Genomic DNA, 22,959 nt, shown 5'->3' on the forward strand with positions numbered 1-22,959 from the left:
TTTCTAGCTGCTTGTAGTATTTTTTCCTTGGTCTGATGGTTCTGGAATTTAGCCACAATATTTCTTGGAGTTTTGATTTTGCAATCTCTTTCAGTAGATGATCAATGAATTTCAATGTCTATTTTACCCTCTGTTTCTGAAACATCCGGGCAGTTCTCTTTGATAATTTCCTGGAAAATAGTGTCCAGGCTCTTTTTTTAATCATACTTTTCAAAGAGTCCAATTATTCTCAGATTATCTCTCTTGAATCTAATTTCCAGGTCTGTTATCTTCCCAAGAAGGTAGTTGACGTTTTTTTCCATTGTTTCATTTTTTTGGTTTTGCTTGACTGATTCTTGGTGTCTCCTTGAGTCATTCAATTCTATTTGTTCGATTCTGACTTTCAATGAAGTATTTTCTTCACTCACTTTTTTATATCTTTTTCTAATTGTCCAAATGAGTTTTTAGTGAGTTGTTTTGTTCTATGGAGTTTTTTTTTTCCCATTTCAACAATTTTATTTTTTAGAGAGCTATTTTCTTTTTCCAACTCACTAATTTTGTTTTTCAAGGATTTGATTTCTTTATCCACTCTATCTTTAAATGAGTGGGATGACTTATGCAGACTCTCTTGCCAAGCTTCCCTTTCCTTTTCCCATTTATCTTCTAGCTCTCTTGTGAGAGCCTTTTTGATTTCTTCTATGGCAGTTTTGTGTATTGAAGAATAGATCATAACTCCCTTTGGGGATTCATCTGGAGACAGTCTGTTTTTAGTCTCCTCAGGATTTAAAGTCTGCTCTTTATCCATATAGAAGTTATCAATACTTAGAGCCCTTTTTAATTTTTTGCTCATTTTGTCAAAGAAGAATCTTGTTAACTAACAAGAAAAACAAATGCAGTCTGCTTTTTTTGGGGGGGTGCTGGATAATGTTACTGGGCTTCCTCTACAGACTGCATGGGACAGCAGCAAGGCACTAACAGGTTAGCAATGGCTGCACTGCATCTGTGCTCTGAGACTCTAAGAACACGCTGAGTCACTCCTGGTGGTGTGGGCAGATCCTGAGAGACCCTAGCTTTTCAGGGTTATAGACTTTACCTCCTGTGTTTACAGCTTTTCTGCTGATCCTGGCTTGTTGCCAAGATAGAATGTCTACACTGTGGTAAAGGTCTTTCTGCAGAAATGGCAGAGATAGCACCCCTCTCTCCTCCAGTCTGCACAGTGTGAGTTGCCTGCCAAGCTCTCACTGCCTGCCCTCAGCCTATGCCAATCTGTTCGTCCCCACCCCCACCTCCCCCCAGAGCAAAAACAGACCTTTTCTGGGGAATTTCAAGGATGTCTTCTGTTGGTAATTGTTTGTGGGTTTTTTTTTTCTGGTCAAGCACTAATTCCGAGGCTTGTCATGAAACAAATTCTGAGAGAAAACGTGGAGTTTAAGCAGATGTGTGTGTCCTCTCCACCATCTTGGCCAGAAGTTCCCTTTGGAAAGCTTTGTGGTAGCTTACCTGCCTCCTTCACTTCTCCCCCTAAAGACCAAGGAAATTAATTTATTCTGACTCTGGCTGAACCTGAAGTCCACCAAGTAGCTATTCTGCACTTTACAGTACTGCAATTAAGAGAAAAGCTCCCAAGCATGGGATTTTAGTTGTGAATTAAAGGAAATCAAAGAGGTCAGAAAGTGAAGCCTGGCAGATGACCATAGAAAATACTCAGAGCTGAGAGATGAAGAGATGTTTGTAGACTAGCCAGGAAACCAGTATCACTGGACCAAGGGATATATATATATATATATATATATATATATATATATAAGGGAGTAAAGTGTAAAAAGACTGGAAAGATAGGAGGGGAGTAGGTTATGAAAACCTTTGAATGCCAAACTGAGCATTTTATATTTGATCCTAAGTAGGATAGAGTCCTACTTAGTAGGATGCTAAAATGAGAGGACCTGTGCTTTACGAAAATCATTTTGGTAGCTAAATTCAGGATAGATCAAAGTGGGGAGAAACTTGATGCAGGCAGACACAACAGCAAACATAGTAATAGAATTTATAAGTATCAAGATTCTATAATCTTAAAAAAGAGATTATCGGGGTTTTTAATAGAGGTAGACAAAATAAAGAAAAAAAATACAGCTAACATATTAACATGTTTTAGTCCAAGAGGTGGATTTATTAGCGGGGGTGCCATTCAATACTCAGTGTGCCAAATAGCACATTTATTTTTTTTCTTCTTTGTTTTTTAGTATGCGGCATAATTCTGAGGAAATCATTGTGTTATTATTGTATTGATTTAACACTTATCTCTTCCTTTTTCTTTTTGTCCTCAATAATTTTCTGCTTATATATTTTTAAGCTTCCCTCCAACAAAGTATTCTAATTGAAACTAACTAATTGAAGCTAAATTGAAACTAAACTAAGATTAAAATTAATTCATTGCCATTCCAAGGCACACGTAAATTTCATTTTATTTATTCTGATTTTCTGGACACACACACACACACACATACACACAGAAACAGCATATTTGTGTATATACATATATATGCATATGTATATATTTTTTCTATATCTAGCTAAATGAGGTAGAAAAATGTCAAGTGGCAGTGAAGCATTATGAGTTACTTTTGATTTGATGATAACACTGCCATTTTCTCTTTACTAATGTCAAAACCAATAATCTCAAATTTACAGTGAGAATAGCTTAGTGTATTTCTGGGAACTTGATGTAACCTGATATAAAATAAAGTAATAGTGTAATACAGTAGCATAAACATTAAATAATCCAACAGCAAATATTATAAGTTGGGAATATACCTTATTTTCTATATTCCAGAGAAACCATGACATATATACAAAGCTTTTTTATTTTTGAGATTTAATGAAAAATATTTTTTCAAACTCTGTCTTGTTTCAGTTTCTTTGTTTTTATAAATACTCTTTTTTGTTGTGCTTATACCCCATCAAGAATGGTGCTACTTATGTTTAATGGGCAGTAATATTTCTCATGACATAGGAGATCTACAGCTATAATTGACCAGAATTCCAAAATAAGACTAAAAATAAAGACAGATATATGTCATGCATTTATCCATTAATTATTTTCTTATGCTAATTTAAAAGATCTCTATTATTGGACACCTAAGTCTTTATAAAATTTTCCATGTACTCAACTAAATCCTTTAGTCCTGGCAGAGGATGTAATTTGTGGAAGATGGATAATTTGGTTTATTGAGGATTACTCAATAATATCTCTATTGGAAAAGTGCAAAAGTCTTTTTACATATAAATTTCCCTCAAATAGTTCCCCACATTATAGAAAATCTATTTTCATAATTAAGAAAACAGGATTAAATTTTTTTACATATTTTATATACAATGCCACTAAATGCAAATCAAAATCCTACCTTCTATCAATTAGAAGCAAATTGAGAATTTCTTTTTGCCTGAATGAGAAGGGAAACTGAATAATCCTCCATTTTAATATAATAGCAAGGACCTGAGTATAAGAGAAACATTTCTATAGTGGGGAAAATGAAAAAAAAGAAAATAGAAACTTTTCCTCCAAAAAATAACTTCTCTTTAAATTTGATAAGTGAGACATGTTAGAAATGGTCTTACCATGTATAGTTGACTGACTTTTTCTTGACACTTGACATAGGATTCATAATCTGCAAAGACTTTAAATCTATTTTATTGAGGGATAAAAATGAAAACAAAAGAATTATTATCACATCCTGTAACTTTACTAACTTTTTATTTAAATTACATCTTTGCTCTGGATATTGGATTTGGTTAAATGTTTTGGTTAAATGTTGACAAAATTCAAAGCAGTTACTAAGAATGTTAGCTAGCCCACATAATTTTCTACAGCCTTTTCTATAATTAAGAAACGCCATAATGTTGATAATTCGATAGTGGGACAAACCATTATATGGGAAAATTGGAATGCTAGCTTTGTCAGTTTTACTATCTTTATTTGGCAAAACCCCATTTTTTTCTTGCCTCGATCTCATTCTTTCTGATCTTGAGTTCATGCTCACTTAACATGGCTTAACCACTAGTCTTTTCCCCCAGTAAGAAAAAAAAACAACTTGATTCCCAAAGTCATGCCTTACATATCCCATTCTGGATACTTACCTGTCATGATAGAATAGCATGTTAATAATATCTTTGAAAAGGTCCGGCTGCTTTGGAGAAAAGAATCCATTATTAATTTGATCAATGGCCAGCTTCAGTTCTGGAAGCTTCTCATAATATTCCTTAGCATCATACCTAAGAATAGGATTAATGAAGGAAGTGTTTATATATATAAAAGGACACACACACACATATATATATAGAACTATACATATTATATACAGTACATTATACTGTATTATATACAGTAGGTAATGTAAGTCTCTCCTGGTTTTTCTGAAATGATCCTGCTGATTGTTTCAGAACAATAATATTCCATAACATTCATATACCATAACTTATTCAGCCATTCTCCAATTGGTGGGCATCTACTCAGTTTCTAGCTCCTTGCCACTACAAGAAGGGCTGCTACAAACATTTTTGCATATGTGGGCATTTTTCCCTTTTTTGTAATCTCCTTGGGATATAGACCCAGTAGAGACATTGCTGGATCAAAGAATATGCCCATTGGGCACAGTTCCCTATTGCTCTCCAGAATGGTTGTGTCAGTTCACAACTTCACCAACAGTGTATTAGTGTCCTAGTTTTCCCACATCTCCTCCAACATTTATCATTATTGTCCCCTGCAGTGAAGGGGAAAAATATTTCATATTGTTTTTCAAATTTAAATTTGTTCCACTACCACTTTCTTTTAAAATATTTTCACTTAAGAATCATTTGTGGATAATGCTCCACTTATGAGTCCTCCCTTGTAAAAAAATTAATCAAATCCAGTCATTTAATTTTATTAATAACTTAGAGTTCTCCATTTATCTACTAAAAGAAAAAAAGTGAAATTTTTCATTTCTTTTTTTGGGGGGCCAAGATCCCTTACTCTAATATGTTTTAAATTTGAGAGGAATCTGATGAATTAATTAAAATTTTAAAATCTTAGCCAGCATATTGTTTAGATTTAGGCCAAGTAGAAAGTAAACGAGGATCATGGGTAGGATCTTAGAGGCAGGCAAAAATATAGGCAGAATGATGGAAAGAACAGTGGCTTTGGAGTTAGAGAATATATTCAAATACAGTTTCTTACCTATTAAGTGAACTTGGGCAAGTTACTCAATTTCTTGTGACATTAAACTGTAAAATAAGGGGGTTAGACTAGATAGGTCTCTAAATGACCAAAAAAGAAAAAAAATTCTTTTTGTTTATTTTTTCGGGGTATTTTTATTTTTTTGAGTGTTAGAGAAGCAGTGATCACTAAAAACAGGTAATGCCAGACTAATTTCATTTTCTTTCTTGAAAAGTTAGACTGGTAGATCAGTGGAATGCTATAGATGCATATACTTAGATTTCAGCAAATCTTTGGACAAAGTCTCTCATGTAGTATTAATGAATAAGATGGTGAGAAAGGGAATATATGATAATATGTCAGGAGGATTTGGAACTAGTTGGATGACTACAGATAGAGTCATCATTAATGAAAAAATTGAAGGGGAGGAGTAAAGGTCTCTAATGAAGTCTACTAGGGATTGCTTTACCCCTGTGCTATTTAGTTTTCTTATCCAAGAATCTGTTTAATTAGCTATGAATTTTGGAGGATAGTTAAAATGATGGATAATAGAGTCTAGATTTAAATTAATCTCAGCTGACCAGATTGATAGAGGACAAGATGAAATATAAATAGATAAAGATGTGAAGTTCACAAATAAAGTTGGGAGAGGAATGGTTGGCAAATGATTTCTCTGATAAAAACACAATGACAGTGGATTGTCAGCCCAATTTAAGTTAATAGTGTAAACATGGCAACTTCAAATAAAAGTTGACATTGTAAGTTGCATCAGAAAATGCTTACTACCTAAAATGAGGGAGATAATAATTTTCTTCTGACTCATCACCAGATAACACTTTGGAGAACTGTATTCAGTCTTGAAAGTATTTTTAGGAAAAATAGAGGCAAGATGGAGACCATCCAAAGAGGTTGCCATGATGATGAGAGAATATGCCATACTAAAATCATTAGGTTAAAGAAACTAGAGATGTGTCGTCTGGAAATATTTTCTAGCTTCTAGTATTTCAAAGGATTTGCCAAAATGAAAAAGGATGAGTTTTGTTTTGTTTGGTCTCAAAGGCCTCTGCCACAATGAGTGGAAGTTGTAAAGAAGCAAGAATTGGCTTAATGTAAGGACAGGGTTGGTCACAACTAATTAGTCAGTAAACTAGTTCTATTAAATACCTACTATATGCCAGGACCATATATCAGAACCATCTCAAAGTGAAAAGGGAAGTCATGATGATCTATTTCAATAGGTATGATACTCTGAAGCTTTTTTTTTTAAACTGAAGCTCAGCTCTAAATGGGGTACTATGAAATAACAACTCAACCTTGTATCATGTTTTATTTGTATGTGTTGCCCCAGATTAAATAGCCTCTCTAAGAGAAGCCTTATGAAATTTCTGGTGTGAAATTTTGGACTTTTAAGACGCCTGTGTTTATGAATTTCCAAAATGTGAAATCTCTCCAAAAGAGAATCTTACCCTTTGCTGTCCAGAGCAGCAACATCATTTACTCTCATGCCAAAGATGAACAGGTTCTCTTCTCCAGCTTCCTCAGCCATTTCTACATTTGCTCCATCCATGGTGCCAATAGTGAGAGCACCATTTAGCATGAATTTCATATTGCCTGTCCCTGACGCTTCAGTACCAGCAGTTGAAATTTGTTCTGACAAGTCTGTGGCTGGAATAACTATCAATAAATTGTATTCAAGTTAATGATTTTGATTTTCTCTGATTATAAGTAGTCAACCTCTGACATTGCTGTTATTTTCAGGTTTTTTTTTTAAATCCTAGATGTATTGTTGTCTTATATTGTTCTTTTCTGTGTTGTTATTCTATTTTTTTTCACTGAGATATCTAGCTCCACATGTAACTCCTCCTCCTAGAGAGTGCCAATCCAAATCATATCTGAAATCTCACTCCTTGACAATCTACTCTATTTTCCTACTTCAATATGAACAAATGACAATAGCTTCTCCTAGGTTTTTCCTCACAAAGACAAGAAGAAAGTTTTTTAGCCAGTTTGATCCAAGATTAAGAGCTAAGAACTCAACAAATTTATCCTCTTATGAAGAATACCACCACCCAATAGAACAGGATACCTGGCATTTACTATTAACACCCTATTTTCTATGACAATGAAATGCACTTTGAAGTACAGCATGATAATTAATATCTGACACAGAAACATCAATCTCACTGTCAGACAGATAGATATATAAACTTTGAGTTCTGCCCATACAACATGTCTAACATTTCTTATTAGATTACAAATGTCTTAACAACAACACTTGCTTTCTAACATGTAACCTGGACTTGAATCCAGGACCTGGATTAATTTAACCTGTGTGAAGTGCAAACACTTCCAAGCTAACTCTGCAGAAATACCAGGTGGGGAGCCCTGGGGCTAGCTGGGTGTGATTGCAGCTTCAGCAGGTACAAAAGAGACTTTTACCTCCTGAACTGCTTGTGGAATCTGGGTCTGAGTCCAGGAAGACTGAAGGAACCTTGGCTGATTAGAAACAACAAGCCCAGCTGTGTGGAAGTGGACCTGGGCAAGATGGAACTAGACCATCATGTGTGTGCAGATAGTGGATCAGAGACAGACTGTGGGCACTTGTTGGAGGGTAGAGTTTTTGGTATGGAGTTCCTTGTCAGAAGAGAAAGTTGAAATGAAGCCAGACACCTCCTTACCAAGATTAGAGATGCTTATACTAATATTTCTTATTAAAAAAAGAACTAGCAAAGAAGAATGAACCTTACCATAGAAACATACTATGGAAATAGGGAAGACCAGGGTTCATCTTCAGAGGAGGACACTGAAATTAAAAAAGCTTCTATCCCAAAATGTAACTTCAAATAGCTCTTTGCCCAGAGAGAATTTATAGAAGAATTCAAAGAAGAATTTAAAAATCAATTGAGAAACATTGAAGAAAAACTTAAAAAAATAAAAACCATTCAAGAAAAACAAGGAAATTATGAAAAAAGTTAACCAACTAGTAAAAGATACAGAGCCTCTAAGATGAAAATAACTCTTTGAAAATTAGAATTGGGCAAGGGGAAGCAAATGAAGCTATGAGAGACCAAGAAATAACACATCAGATTATAAAGAATGAAAAAATAGAACAGAATGTGAAACATAGGAAAAATGACAGATCTGGAGAACAGATCAAGAAGAGAAAATATAAGAATAATTGGACTGTCTGAAAATTGTGATCTCGGCACAATAATACAGGAAATAATACAAGAAAATTGTCCTCGAGTGATAGAAGATGAGGGGAAAGTAGAAATAGAAAAAAATTCATTGATTACAACCTCAACAAGATCCTTTGTGGAAAGCATTATTTCCAAATTTCGGAACCTCTAGTTCAAAGAGAAAATTTTGCAAGAAAAAAATTCAAATGTGCTGGAGCTACATTTAGAATTATACAGGATATATTAGCAGTCACAATAAAAGGCTGCAGATCCTGGAATCATACCTATCGATAATTAAAAGAATTAGGCCTGTGGTCAAAAATATCATACCTAGCAAAATTATCTATAGTATTAAATGAGAAAAATGGACATTCAATGAACTTGCAGATTTTTAGGACTTTTTATCAACCAAACCTGAACTTAATAGAAAATTTAACATATATGAACCAATATCAAAGATCAAGTTCAAGGAACTCATCATGGATAAGTGGTTTATGCTTTCTTTACATGGGAAATTTATAGCATGTGTTTAAGACTGACAGCAACAATATGACATATCAGAGGAAAGACTGAGAAAGGTAAAAATAATAATTATGTCATATAAATGAGGTGCAGAGCAGGAATAGACATGGAGGCATTAGAGGGGAGAGGAGGCCTTGTAGTTCTGAAAACCTACTCACATTGGGAATGGATTAAATAGGCAACACTGCAATTACACAATGAAGGGTATAGTACCCTCCAAAATCTGTAAGAGAGGAGGGATTGATGGATAGGGAAGCAAAAGGTGAAAGAAGAAGATAAAGGAGGGATCCATGGGTGGGGAGAGATTAAGGAATAGCAAGGCAAGTTAGGAGCAGAATTAAAGCAAAAGGTCAACAGGGATAGGAAAGATATGTATATATCCTTTCTTAACTATAGCCTGCTTAGGAGGGGGATGAAAGGGGCAAAAAGAATAAAGTAAAAAAAAATGTGTAACGGAGAACCAAAAAAATCTACAAGGAAGTAAAAATGGACACTCATGAATATAATTTATTCTATATATCTCTCTCTCTATCTCTATCTTTATATTTATATCTATATATCTATATATACACTTTCTTGAACTGGTATTTATTATATATTTTGAATCCTCCCTGATGTTCTGCTGGGCACATGGCAATGTTCTCTTTTGTTTTGTTCTATTTTGTTTTGTATTCCTTTTCTGCTTTTTCTTTTTTCTTATTCTGTTTACTTAAATATAATAAATTTGGAGGGAAAAAACATGTAACCCATAAATTGTCGATCATTTTCCTCAATACAAATCCAGTGCTCAATGATTTAAGGATTTGGTTTTAGAAATCCCTTGGTTTAAAGTCTACCCTACACATTTAATAGCTGTGTATGTTTGGGAAGATCACTTTAATTTCTACCAGCCTCAGTTCTGTCTGTAAAATGTGGATAATGATAGCTCACTTCATAAAGTTGTGATCAAAGGAAAAAAATAGCATCTTGTGAAAGTTGCATTGGTACATAAATGTTAGCCATTGTTGTCATACTACCTTTTTCAGCCAGAGACACTCTATAGTTCTCTAAGAAGATGACTTTCAATTTGTTTCCAATAACGGGATCATTGTTTACCACATCAGCCACAGATGTGATGAGCTTGATGATCATTTTAGCCATATGGTATCCTGGAGCAGCCTTGTGAAAACAAATAACTTAAACATTTACTAAATACTAAATGACAAGAAAAATATTGAACTTCAAAATCTATCCAAGTGGATAAACTTACTTTGCCCCCAATTATAACTGTTCTGGGCACAAATGGCTTCTTAGTGTCTTTTTTAATACCTAAAAAAATATTGGGAATAGGGAGAGGGAAAGGTTGGTGAAAAGTTGTGAATGCTTCACATCAGACAAGAGAGTAAAAAAGATCTACTCTAGTGGTGTTGCTTCCTCCATTTCCCCAAGAGTATAGAAGGGCTCTACTGCAAGTGAAAGGACAAACTTACGGTTATACATTGTAATGACATGAAGGCAGTTCATGAGTTGCCGCTTGTACTCATGAATCCTTTTAACTTGCACATCAAACATAGAAGATGGATTGATCTTTATTTTGTATTCCTTCTCCAGGAACTGAGAAAACTTCGCTTTGTTTTCCTTTTGAAATAGGAACATAAGAACTCTTTGTCTTGAACATATCTGATTTAGTATTTTAATAGACATGAAATAATGAAATAAATGCTCAGGTAAACATTGTCGTGCTGCAAAATCTTACCTGTTTTACATTGGAAACTTCACAAAGAAAAATATCATCAGAAACAAAGCTGTGCAGCTTGGTTAACTGGCTTAAATCTTTCACATAGTCTTCCCCAATTTTCTTCAAATTTAAAGAAAAAAGACATGTTAATGTATTTCCAGTGCCTTTTATATAGTAGATGCTTCCTAAATGTTTTTTGAATTGTACTTAATTAGTATCCAAATATAATAACATTTCACATGGAGAAGATTCTAAGTATATGATAAATTATATTTACTTACTATACAAGGAAATATTGAATAAAGAGATAGTTTCTTTTAACTTTAAAAAGACTGTCAATTTTATTTATAAATGAATATTTGCCCATCTAATATTTAGACCATTGCAACCCTGGCTATTGTAGAAAGAATGTGAAAGGAACATGACTGAGAATCATGAAGACTTGGGGTTTATTTTAAGCTACTTGCTGAATTACTGTGCTTTCTTAGGAAACTAGCATTATCTATGTGGATTTTGTTTTCTTCTCATATTTTTGCTTTTTTATTGAAATCTTTCACAATAAAGAAACTTTGTCTCCTGTACTCTAGTGATTTTACAATTCTGAAATCTGAGAGAATAACAGTCATACAGCAATTGGAATGCATTTATATAAGATGTCAGAAGTAGAAATCAGCATTTTTTTTAACGTTCAGGCAAATGCTTTTTTGACAAAATTGTTCTGATAATGCTTAGTTGTGTTACTTTAAATAAGTGAATTAATCTCCCTAGCTTCTCATTTTATATATATATACATACACATATATTTCAAGTATTTGGGACTAGATTATTTTTAAGGTACCTTCCAGTATTACAATTTTATAAGTCTAACCAGAGAACGTGACCCATAATGATATGTTCTCATGCATATCATGCATATATGCATCATTATTTTTAAGAGATTAGCTTATTCATGAATATATTACATATTAATTTGGCTTACACAATGTACTCAATATCTCCCATAGTTACCTCTGCTATTAATTCTGCAAGTCCTGGATTACAGAGCAAGAGCCAGCGCCTTGGAGTTATCCCATTGGTTTTATTCTGAAATTTGTCTTGTTCTATCTCACTGAAATCCCTGAATCTAAGAGTCAGAAAATAATGGAATTTGGATCATAGAAAGATTCAAAATAGTAAAACCTCAATGCAATTCCTGGGTTCTCTAAGAAGTCAGCTAACTAGCAAAGTAAAAAAGTTGGAAAAAGATAACTAGAATCTTTGTCAATATGAAGGAAAAAACCAAATAGGCAATTTTTTTGTTGACTATACATAATAACATTCAACTTCTTCTGGACTACAGCATTGACACATTAGATTTTTTTTTTTTTGTTGCTAAAAGTAGATTCAAATTGACTAAGAGAAATTCCTCAATAGAAATGTGTAGAAGGGTATCATCTTTAACCATTTTTCCCCCCTGAAGTCCTCTAACTGTAGCAGGATTTGAGTTTAGTTAATCTATTTGCGTTAGCTCAGGGGACAGAGTAACTCAGGCTCACACTTTAGTTTTTATGATGTCAGAGTGAATCTTAGCCACACCATTGACAGCATGAGAGCCCACGATACAAAGATGGGCCATATTTATCCTTTTTTCTCCTTCCTCTTCTATTAAAGACATCCTTTTGAGTCGGTTTTCGTCTTTAGGGAACAATGCTGCAATTCTCTAATCACAGAAAGAAAGAATTGTAAGTTATTTTTGAGTAAAGTAGCTATTAAGCATCAAGAATTGTCTTCCACATATCATATTTGATGAAACCTACTTAGAATAATAAATATAAAAGTAATACTGTGAGGTTTCTTTTTAAAATAACTATATTTTAAAAAGACAAATAAACCAGATTCTTGGTCAGTTGTAGAAATCTCTTCATTTTCAACAAACACCCCAAACTATTAAATTATATTTATTATCACATTTGATGTGTCAGAACCACCTTTTGAAAATTAAGATAACTTACTCACTGACATGAGCAAAACCAGGAAAACATTGTGTGAATATATGTGATAATCTATAATGGACTATGCTCTTCTCAACAATGTTGAAAATTCCAGTAATACTTGGAATGGAAAATGCCATCTGAATTCAGAGAGAGAAGCATGGAGACTGAATATGGAATGAAGCATAGTATTTTAACCATTTTTATTTGTTTTTTTTTTCTTGTAGTTTTTTTTTTCCTTTTGGTCTGATTTTTCTCACACATGACAAATATGGAAATATGTTTTCAAGGACTTACATGTTTAACTTACATTGCTTGCTGTCTTGGGAAGGGGGAAAGAAGAGAGAACAATTTGGAGCATAATATAAAAATAAATGTGTAAAATGATCTTTACATTATTAGGAAAAATAAAATGCTATTGAGAAAAAAAGTTTACTCAATGCAAAGGCAATAGTAAGAAGGCTTGAAAAAGACTTACATTTAAGTGTTTCTGATTGATCTCATAGATGATTTGTAAATGTCGTGGGAGAAGCTTCTCCACAAGATCCACTGGCCAGCACTCTAATGCTTCTGGGAGGACAGTATGGTTGGTATATGCAAATGTCTTTGTTGTGATTGTCCAGGCCTGAGATAGATTGTGTGATTAAGTTTCCCATCTTATCAAAAATGGCTACATTAATTTGCAAAGATCACAATTATAGTAGCCAAATCTCTTCTTGTCTCTGTTATGCTTAGATATAGGTAATATAGATATACTCAAATATAGTTAATATAGATAATAACTTAAATATAACTAATATAGGTAATATTCTTTTTTGAATTAAACACATTTAATTTCAATAATAGTTTTTATTAAACTGTATGAAATAGCTAATTTCCAGGAAATAGAACATTTATTGGCAAGGAGTTATTTTTAAGTCTGTCTGATGTAAGGCAACATTCTGTTGATCTACTCTACAGCCCTATTTGCGTTTCTCACATTTTTAAAAGAAAAAACTTTATGGAGAAATATTTGAGCAATGCCCCTTTTATTTTGTTAATCTTTTAGTAACATTAGCTTCCAAATCCATGAGGACCCTTAGAATTAGACATAATTAATCATTTGTCATACTTTTAATTGAGAACATTTGATCTTCTTTTAGCCATTGAAAGAAATGTGAAAAAAATTGGTATTTATGCATTTTGAGTGCCCTAATAATTTCATTTTTTGGCTAACAATTTTCAGAAAAATACAATGTGAGAAAAAAAAGTTCAAGTTGTACCACCTAGGAAGACATCAATCATTTTTTTAAATTGGAAGCTATTGACACCAAAATATTTATTTGAATATCTAGGGTGGAGAAGATGAATAATGGAGAAGATGAATTCTCTCAGGAGAGAAGAGTATTGGAATGGTATGAGACATATATTATCAGATGTTTTAAATGTATTTGTTTTTGCTTTAACTGTACCAATTTATTTACAAGGAGAATACTAGTGAAATGAAAGGGGTATTTATTAGGAAGTAATAGTGATGCATTGACAAATTAATAAGCAATTTAAAATATGTGAATGTGGAATATTCTCACTATCTCCCTCTAGTGGTGCTTTTTGGCAATACCTCTTAATCAAAAATATTCTAAAGTCTTTAGCAAAATGAAACAATATAAAATGAATCCAAGTATTTTACCAACCTTAGACCAGGGCAATTTTTCAATGTCCACCAAAATTCTCATCAATTCAGGGATAGCAAGGGCAGGATGTGTATCATTCAGCTGAATGGCAACCTATAGAATCACCACATTAAACTAGGGACTAAGGAACATATATTTTATTTGACTGAAGCATGAATCCAAATATTTATTTTCAAATGATTAAAAATACTTGCAGAACTATTTTTGTTTGGGTTTAGGAACAGGAAAGGAATTTTCTTGAAGAGGGAGAAATTCTTTTCTCAGGTTCTTTTCACACCTAAACAAGTATATCCCATCCCAAATAGATCTTTTCCTGTACATTGGAAACCAAATAATACAGTATGTCTTATTTCATTTAGGACATAACTTAAAATATATTAGTTACCCCATCTCTTAAATCTTTTATCAAAAGTTTTCTTGAAAAGGGTTAGGGTAGGGATTTTTAAGCTGTCCATAAATGTGTTTTTTAAAAATATCTTATAATTATATTTCAACATAATTAGTTTTCCCTATAATCAATGTGTTTTATATTATTTATTTTAAATATCATTATGAGAAGGGTCCATAATCCTTCTTGGACTATCAATAAAGTCTATATCATAAAAAAGGTGAGAGACTCTGGATTATTGTCATGATGCTTTAAATAATCCATTTTTGGTTTGTCTGTCCTGAAGCGTTCTTTATGCAAAAAGAAAGCTGGCCATATTTTTGACTATTTCATTGTTAGAGACAACAATTATAGGATCCTTACCTGATCTGGAAAAGCATCAAATACTGTACCAAATTTGGAGGCTTTGAAGCGTCGGATGACATCTTGTAAAGTGGCAGCCACAACAAAGTACTCCTGCTTTAATCTCAGCTCCTTTCCTTCAAAAAACTACAATCACAAATCATGTTTAGGAATATTCCACAGAGTAAAAGGCATTGTAAGAATATTTCAAGGTGGATTTAGGAACTTTTTCATGGATATCTTTAATTTAATTTGGGCATTTATTAAATACCTACTGTGGGAGAGAAGCTGTTAGGAGCTAGAGATACAAAGACAAAAATAGAACACTTGCTTCCAAGGCAATTACATTCTATTGGAATAGGAGCAAAGGAAAATATCGTTTATACCACAAATAAATAAAAAAGCAATTTGAGGTAGGAGACTATAATATGTTTGTGTGTTTGAAGGGGAATGATGAATGAAGCTTTAGGGAGGATGATAAATCAACTTGATTAATTACCAGGTACTAGAAATATAAATACAAAGATGCAATGGTCCTCTTTGTCATTTCATTCTAGTAGAAGAGATAATGTGCAAGCACTGATTTAGAGAGCATAAATGAAAAGTTAATAAGTATAAATGTACACAAAATAGTTATATAAAATAATTTAGGAGGAATGACATTAACAAATGGAGGGAGGAAAGGATTCATGGTGAAGCTGAGGCAAAAGTAAGGAAGAAGTATATTCCAGAGAGACATGCTAGCAACAGATTATTGCCATATTGACAATGTCAAGACGCAAAGATACAGGGTTATGTATGAGGTTATGGATGAGGAACATAGAATACAGTTTTGATAGATCACAAAGTGGAGAAGAAGAGTAATCTTTAATGAGACCAGAAAAGTAAGTTGAGGCCAGCTTGTATAGATTTTACAAACTAAACAGCATTTACATTCCATCATAGAGCATGATTTCTTAACTTGGGGTCTGTGAATTTATTTTATTTTTATTTTTTAATTTTTATTATTTTTTTCCCCTGAGGCTGGGGTTAAGTGACTTGCCCAGGGTCACACAGCTAAAAAATGTTAAGTGTCTGAGACCAGATTTGAACTCAGGTCCTCCTGAATTCAAGGCTGGTGCTCTATCCACTGTTCCACCTAGCTGCCTCCCTGTGAATTTATTTTTAAAAATGATCTTGATAGCTCTGTGCCAATATAATTAGATTGCATTTTATTTTATACATTTAAAAACATTATTCTTAGAAGTTCATGGACTTCATCTATCTTCAGGTTTTCATTTCCAGCCCACTTTACTAAAATAATTTTTTCTAAATTTACTAAATCCAATATTTTTTCTTCTAGATTGACTTCTCTTTATTTTTCCTATATTATTTGACCTTGATGACAGTATCTTCTTAATGAATATTCTATCCTATACTGACTTGAGAATCACCATAAACTCTTAATTTTTCTTCTTCTCTCTATAAGTTTCTTCTCTCGTTTCTTCACAGATTCTTCATTCTCTTCCTGATCCCTTAATGTGGATATTTCTTAAAGATCTCTCCTTAGACCTTTTATGAACACATTTTATTGTCACTCTGATTCACTTTCTTAGGCTTACCCTCATACAGATGACTTGCAAATCTGTATCTCTAGTCTTCACCATTGTTTTCAGTTACAAACCTTTACTTCCCACTGTCTACAGGATATCTTTACTTAGATGCCTCATAAATCAACCTCAACCACACTAATGTACAATATCCAAATCAAAGTAATTTTCTTTCCTCCTAAACTTATTCTTTCTTCTGACTTCACTGTTTTTGTCTCTTATTCATTACTGTTATCTTTGATACTTTCTCCCCAATATGTTTCTACTTTTTCTTGATTTAAATTCTACAACAGATTTTCCATCTTTTCCTTCATCTTTATTTTTACTAGTATTGTCTTACTTTAAACTTTCATAAACAGCTGCTCATATTACTGCAATAACTTCTTCCCTTCAACCCATCCTTTACACTGCTGCTAAAGTAATATTCTCACACATGGATCTGATCATTACTCCTTTGTTCCAAAATCTTCAGGTTATTCCCTATTGTCTTAGAATTTAAGTGGAAACTCTTTTGCTTGACATTCAAGCCCTTTGTCAATCTACCCTAGGTGATGGATTAACTATCTCATTATCTCCCTTCAAACACTTTTCTTCCTATATATCTATTTTCATGTCTCTTTACACCTTAGCTCAAGGTATTCCCAAAGCTAATCATTCCTTTTGCTATCTTCACCTATTTAATTTTCACTTATCTTTTAAAATGTAACTAAAAAATACCTTAGAGTTCCATTTCCCTGGCTGGTAAGATTTTCCTCAGATGTTAGTCAGTTTTTTGTTTTTGTTTTTAGCTCTTTAATGTATTTATTAAGTAATACTATATTTCACAGGCATGAATTGATGTTTTATCCTCCTACTATATAATAGCTTCCATTAGATTTATTAGACTTATTTCCATTAGATTTATTTCCAGTATATCTTTCCCAAGCACCTAACACAGTGCTTGGCACAGAATGTATAATTAATAAATTCTTGTAAATTGGGTGCTAGTTGATTTAAAATACCCAAATACCTGAAATGTAGATTTAACTCTGTAGATGAAATTTCTGTTTAGAAAGGGTTAGCTCACCAATATCTTAAACTTTTACAAAGAGTATTGTTTTAAAATCCTTTCAGAGAACCTCTTGTCTTTGGTGATTTAGACATCAATTGTATGTTAAGTATTAAATTTGACTGCAGGCATAATATGAATATTTCATTTGCACAAAAAAATCTGTCTAATCCAGATGAAGGAGAAAAAATATTTATTTCTTGAGGTCAAATTCAACATTAAATATCCAGATTTATGTAATTATTAGTAGGGTGCTTTGAAATACCTTTTATGAAAAGACCAACTTCCACTTAAAAATAAGACATTATCACTTACATTATCATTGGGATACAAGACGCGGGAGATATTTTCAGCAAGATTTCGGTCCAAAACTGCCTGAATATAGTCACCAACATTAACTAATAAGAATGGTGAGAGAAATCTTTTGTTATTTTATGTGATTTTACTTCATTCATGCTTGCTAGGTAATTTATGGGATCACTGCTGGAAAATGAAAAATAACCCCAAAATCAAATTGTTTCCAAATTGTTTGCATTCTGTGTTCTCATATGAGGGTAGGGTGGATATAATGGTCATGAATTTTGACCTTCTTGGTTCTATTTTCTCTCTAAAATAGTTTTATTTTGTACAGTGAAAACATGATCATATCAAGGCCTTTTCTCAATTTTACCCTTTATATAAAAAGTTTAATATGTAAACTCTATCTGGGTCTAATGGAAAAACCATGAGACTCATGTGAGCAAAGAGAAATAGGTAGAATAGCAGGAACCACATTCAGTACTCACAGTCTCTGAGGTTAAAGTCATTTGGTGCCCGAGCAGACCAGAGTCGCATAGTATTGACAGTGTTATTCATATATCCAGGGACAGGTGTGTCATAGGGTAATGCAAGGATAACCTACATAATTAAAAAGAATAACTGATAAGTCTTTTTATTTTGTTCTTTTTAGAAAGTTAGATTTGGCCAATTAGGCTATAAATTAATTCCTAATTTTGTTTCTGACCTATGTGAAACTAAGGAAATAATCATAGAAAAGTCTTAAGTATGTACCTCTCTTTTCTTTCAGGAAGAAATGAGCTTTAAAGACGCTTTCTTGTGATATTATAGAGAGAGTATTAGACTTGCAGTAAGGGAAAATTTGTGTTCAAATTCTTGGTACTTGGTAGCTTTGCTACTATAATACTATATTCATTAATTTCTCTGAACTTCAGTTTCATTATGTATCAAATTGAAATAATACTTTACAAAAATTAAAGCATTACATACATTTCCACTATTGTTATTCTTTAAAATGTTTAAGCAAGAAGATTCTATCTCTTTCTTTTTTTGTCAACTTGGCCTTGATGACTTGTTATAGAAACCAGATGTGACATTTAATGATTTGATAAAATTAAAGAATTGGGTGATATTTATTCAGTCTATTAGAGATATTAAATCTAACATAATCTGATATAAATCTAATCATACCTTTAGGAAAGTTGGGTATGTAAAAGAACAACTGTAATTAATCGTTTGAAATGAACTTGAATAGGTAGCTGAGCTATTGGATTCATAGCAAACAGTGAAATAGTAGAATAATCATTTTCTATTCCAGTATTGGAACAAGGGAATAAAATTATAGGATTTTTTAAATGGGAAAAACTCCTCAAAGATTATGTAGTTTAATGTTCTCATTTTGCAGACTGGGTCAAGAGATGTTGAATGATATACAAAATAAAAACCTTGCTGATTTCAGAACAGTGCCAAAGATGGGTCCATAGAATGGGAAATATAAATGGTGCGCTGAGTAGAGTTGTTTCATGTCAGACCTGTGACTGGAGATCTTGTCAGGATAGAAAGAAGCGTGGTGAAAGCAGGCTTCTGCTAGAGAAGCAGCTTAACAATTTCTTAGGAGAAGACACAGAAACCACAATTAAGAAAATGAGTGCTCTAGCCAAACATTGAGGTAGGGAAAGATCTATGGCCCTGATCCTTAGAATCTGTCCCCTCAATGCAGATAACAATAGTTTTTCAGGGACCATCTCCACTAACTATGTCCTAAACACATGAGTTGAAGTAGTGGTGATTTTCATACAAAGAATGATAATCTCAGCCTCTGTTTCTAATTCCTCAACTCATACCTTTTGTTTCCTCTGGAATTTTTTGCTCTTTTTAGCTTCTCAAATTTAGGCCAAGGTTGAAAGTGTTGTGGACTGTTCTGTGAGTCTACACATGGACACTTAAGGTCTCCTTAAGGGATTTTTAGTCTTTTATGCAAGAAGAGCTAATTTGCTTAGGGAGGTAGAAATGCTAGAGAGGAAAATTATCTGAAGGTTCCTCAGCACTGCATCCTTAGAAAGATGATAGTGGTGGTAGGGAGGGAAGTTGCCCGACTTTAGGTGAAGGAAAGTGGGAAAGAAAACTGGCCCCAAATTGAGCACCATAACTTCTTGAGAATCTGGGTCTTTCTTTCAAAACTTTGCCCTCTCCATCTCCTCTGATGTTCCATCTCTGTTCTGACTCATGAAACCAGAGGTCCTTCTTGTTTTGGAATGGTGAGTGATTGCATGTGTGTGTGTGTGTGTGTGTGTGTGTGTGTGTGTGTGTGTCTGTGTGTGCATGTGTGTTATGGGCCAGAACTCTGAAACAAGGATTCTTATAAGGTGTTAAGTCAGTGGAGTGGATAAGACAATGGTTATTTAGTTTAGCTTGGTGATTAATAGTTCTCTAGTTCAGTACATGTACTTAGTACTTAATATAGTTCCACAAGATTCACACCTATAATAATGTAATTATAATAGAGTATATAAAGGCCAGCAGGGGCTGAGACACAGATTCATTCAGTCCATCTCACTCCACTGTGGTGGCTGGCCTCCTGCACTTTTTCCACTGAGACCAAGGCTGGTCTGAAAGGGTTTCCAGAAATTTGGCTCAGGCAAGGAAGCTAGATTGTGAAAGAAATAATGAAGGATTTGGACTTTAATATTCTCATGGTGATTACTGAACTGAAACAAAGGCTGCTGCAAGACCTCCAGAAAACCATTCAGGAACACTACGTATTGTCACCCAAATTTACGTCCAGACTGGCAAGATTTCAGTGGAAAAGTCTCTGATCCTGAGTTCAGTGAAAAAGTCTCCATGACCCAGAAATTAGGGTAAGTACAAAAACAGACAAGAAGGAAACTTTGTTAAGGGCCAAACCAGCTGAACTGGGACAAATGTTTAGAAAGGAGCCTTTTCCGCTTCAAGGAAAATGTGTCCAAAGCATAGTTAAACTCATTAGAGGCCAAGGTTTGATTGTAACATGGGAGCAGATTATTGAACTTTTAGAAACATTACAATACACATCTCCTTGGTCCTCTAAGGAAAAAGAATTAGTTCAAGATGAGTGGAAATTAGTAGGAGAGCAACTATGTCAATATTACAAGGATAATGGTCCTGATTCAATCCATAAAGAAACATTTTATACATATAACTTAATACAATTGGCTTTAAGGAATTATATAAGTATTAGAATAAGAAAAAAGAAGAAAGAACAGGAGGGGAGGATATGACAAACTAGATGAAAAGCATGAAGAATTGGACAAGAATGGAGTTAAGTACAATTCTCATGAAATTAAGGAGTGTGGTGCTTCACAGCAGGAGCCATTAGGGCATTCCCCAAACCCTGATCTACCCCCCTCAATTAACCCTTCATGGGTGGAGAGAGAAGGAGGAGGGGGAGGGGACAGTGACACAATCAGTACCATCTATGAAGCAGCCTATGACAAGATTACAAAAGGCACTAAGTAAAGCCAAAAAAGGACAAGATATATCTAATTTCAATTTGAAAGATTTTAGCATTAATATTCATAGGGAGATTGGTCTATAGTTTTCTTTCTTATTTTTCAACCTACCTGGTTCAGGTATCAGTACCATGTCTGTGTCATAAAAGGAGTTTGGCAGGACTCCTTCATTCCCTATTTTTTGAATAGTTTATATAACATTGGGGCTAGTTGTTCTTTAATTGTTTGGTAGAATTTACATGTAAATCCAACTGGTCCTGGGGATTTTTTCCTGGGGAGTTGATTAATAGCTTGTTCTATTTCTTTTTCTGAAATGAGACTATTTAAGCAATGTATCTCCTCCTCTGTTAATCTAGGAAGCCTATATTTTTGGAGGAAGTCATCCATTTCACTTAAGTTGTCAAATTTATTGGCATAAAGTTGGGCAAAGTAACTCCTTATTATTTCTCTAATTTCCTCTTCATTGGTGGAAAGATCCCTCTTTTCATTTGTAAGACTAACAATTTGATTTTCCTCTTTCCTTTTTCTGATCAGATTTACCAAAGGTTTATCTATATTATTGGCTTTTTCATAAAACCAACTCTTGGTTTTATTTATTAATTCAATAGTTTTTTAACTTTCAATATCATTGATTTCTCCTTTTAATTTTAGTATTTCAAGTTTGATTTTTGGTTGGGGGTTTGTTGTAGGACTTTAAAGCCTGCAGGAATCATTGGATTCCCTAAGCTGAAAAAATGTTGATAAGACTGTTACAGAACTTCAAAACCATCAGGAATCATTGGATTCCCTGAAACATGAGAAGACTGATATAAGACTTTAAAATCTGCTGGAATTATTGGATTCCCTGAGATGAAAAAATTGTTGATAAGACTGTTGCAGAATTTCAAAACCAGAAGGAATCATTGGATCCCCTGAGACATGATCAGACTGTTGCATGACATTAAAATCTGCAGGAATCATCGGATTCCCTGAGATGAAAAATTATTGAAAAGACTGTTGCAGAATTTCAAAACCAGAAGGAATCATTGGATCCCCTGAGACATGATAAGACTTATATAGGACTTCAAAATCTGCAGGAAACATTGGATTCCATGATACATGAAGTAATGGACAATAGATTGGTTTTGTACTATTTCTAGAACTTATGAACATGTATAGTTTCTCATGTTGATTCATGTTGTTTGTTTGCAGTATCTCCCTTGTTGTTGGATTTAAGTATGTCTGTTTCAAGTGAAACACTTCAGAAACCTGCTAATCTGGTCTGATTCCCTATTTCCTTTGGTGTTTTCATCTCCCTTCCTGAGATGTCAGGGAAGGTATGATCACTTCCTTTTTTGGTGTCTTCACCACTTTTTTGAGGAGTCAGGGACGATGTGATCACCTCCTTTTTGGGGTTCTCACCTCCTTGAGAAGTCAGGGAGGGTGAGACTACCTTATGTTCTAAAACAAAAGAAAACAGGAGACGTTATGGGCCAGAACTCTGAAACAAGGATTCTTACAAGGTGTTAAGTCAGTGGAATTGATAATTCAATGGTTATCTAATTTAGCATGGTGCTAAGTACTTAATATAGTTCCACAAAATTCACACCTATAATAA

General features: G+C 33.6%; 1 protein-coding gene across 3 annotated transcripts in view; it reads right to left on the reverse strand.

Annotated features, from left to right (window-relative positions):
- The window catches only part of PYGL (glycogen phosphorylase L), a 126,987-nt gene that overhangs the window by 7,438 nt on the left and 96,590 nt on the right, over positions 1–22,959 (reverse strand). For 2 of the 3 annotated variants that reach the window (XM_074290792.1, XM_074290790.1), the window contains exons 6-19: positions 18,384–18,495; positions 17,914–17,996; positions 14,983–15,108; positions 14,232–14,324; positions 13,037–13,183; positions 12,124–12,287; positions 11,597–11,711; positions 10,607–10,708; positions 10,341–10,488; positions 10,121–10,179; positions 9,888–10,029; positions 6,637–6,844; positions 4,114–4,248; positions 3,595–3,661 (exon numbers count right to left, since the gene is read on the reverse strand). In XM_074290792.1, the coding sequence (XP_074146893.1) occupies positions 3,595–3,661; positions 4,114–4,248; positions 6,637–6,844; positions 9,888–10,029; positions 10,121–10,179; positions 10,341–10,488; positions 10,607–10,708; positions 11,597–11,711; positions 12,124–12,287; positions 13,037–13,183; positions 14,232–14,324; positions 14,983–15,108; positions 17,914–17,996; positions 18,384–18,495 (1,701 nt within the window). The remainder of the gene's footprint in view (positions 1–3,594; positions 3,662–4,113; positions 4,249–6,636; positions 6,845–9,887; positions 10,030–10,120; positions 10,180–10,340; positions 10,489–10,606; positions 10,709–11,596; positions 11,712–12,123; positions 12,288–13,036; positions 13,184–14,231; positions 14,325–14,982; positions 15,109–17,913; positions 17,997–18,383; positions 18,496–22,959) is intronic. The other variant, XM_074290791.1, reaches the window with a different exon arrangement.

Source organism: Sminthopsis crassicaudata, chromosome 2 (assembly GCF_048593235.1).
Source record: "Sminthopsis crassicaudata isolate SCR6 chromosome 2, ASM4859323v1, whole genome shotgun sequence".
NCBI lineage: Eukaryota > Metazoa > Chordata > Mammalia > Dasyuromorphia > Dasyuridae > Sminthopsis > Sminthopsis crassicaudata.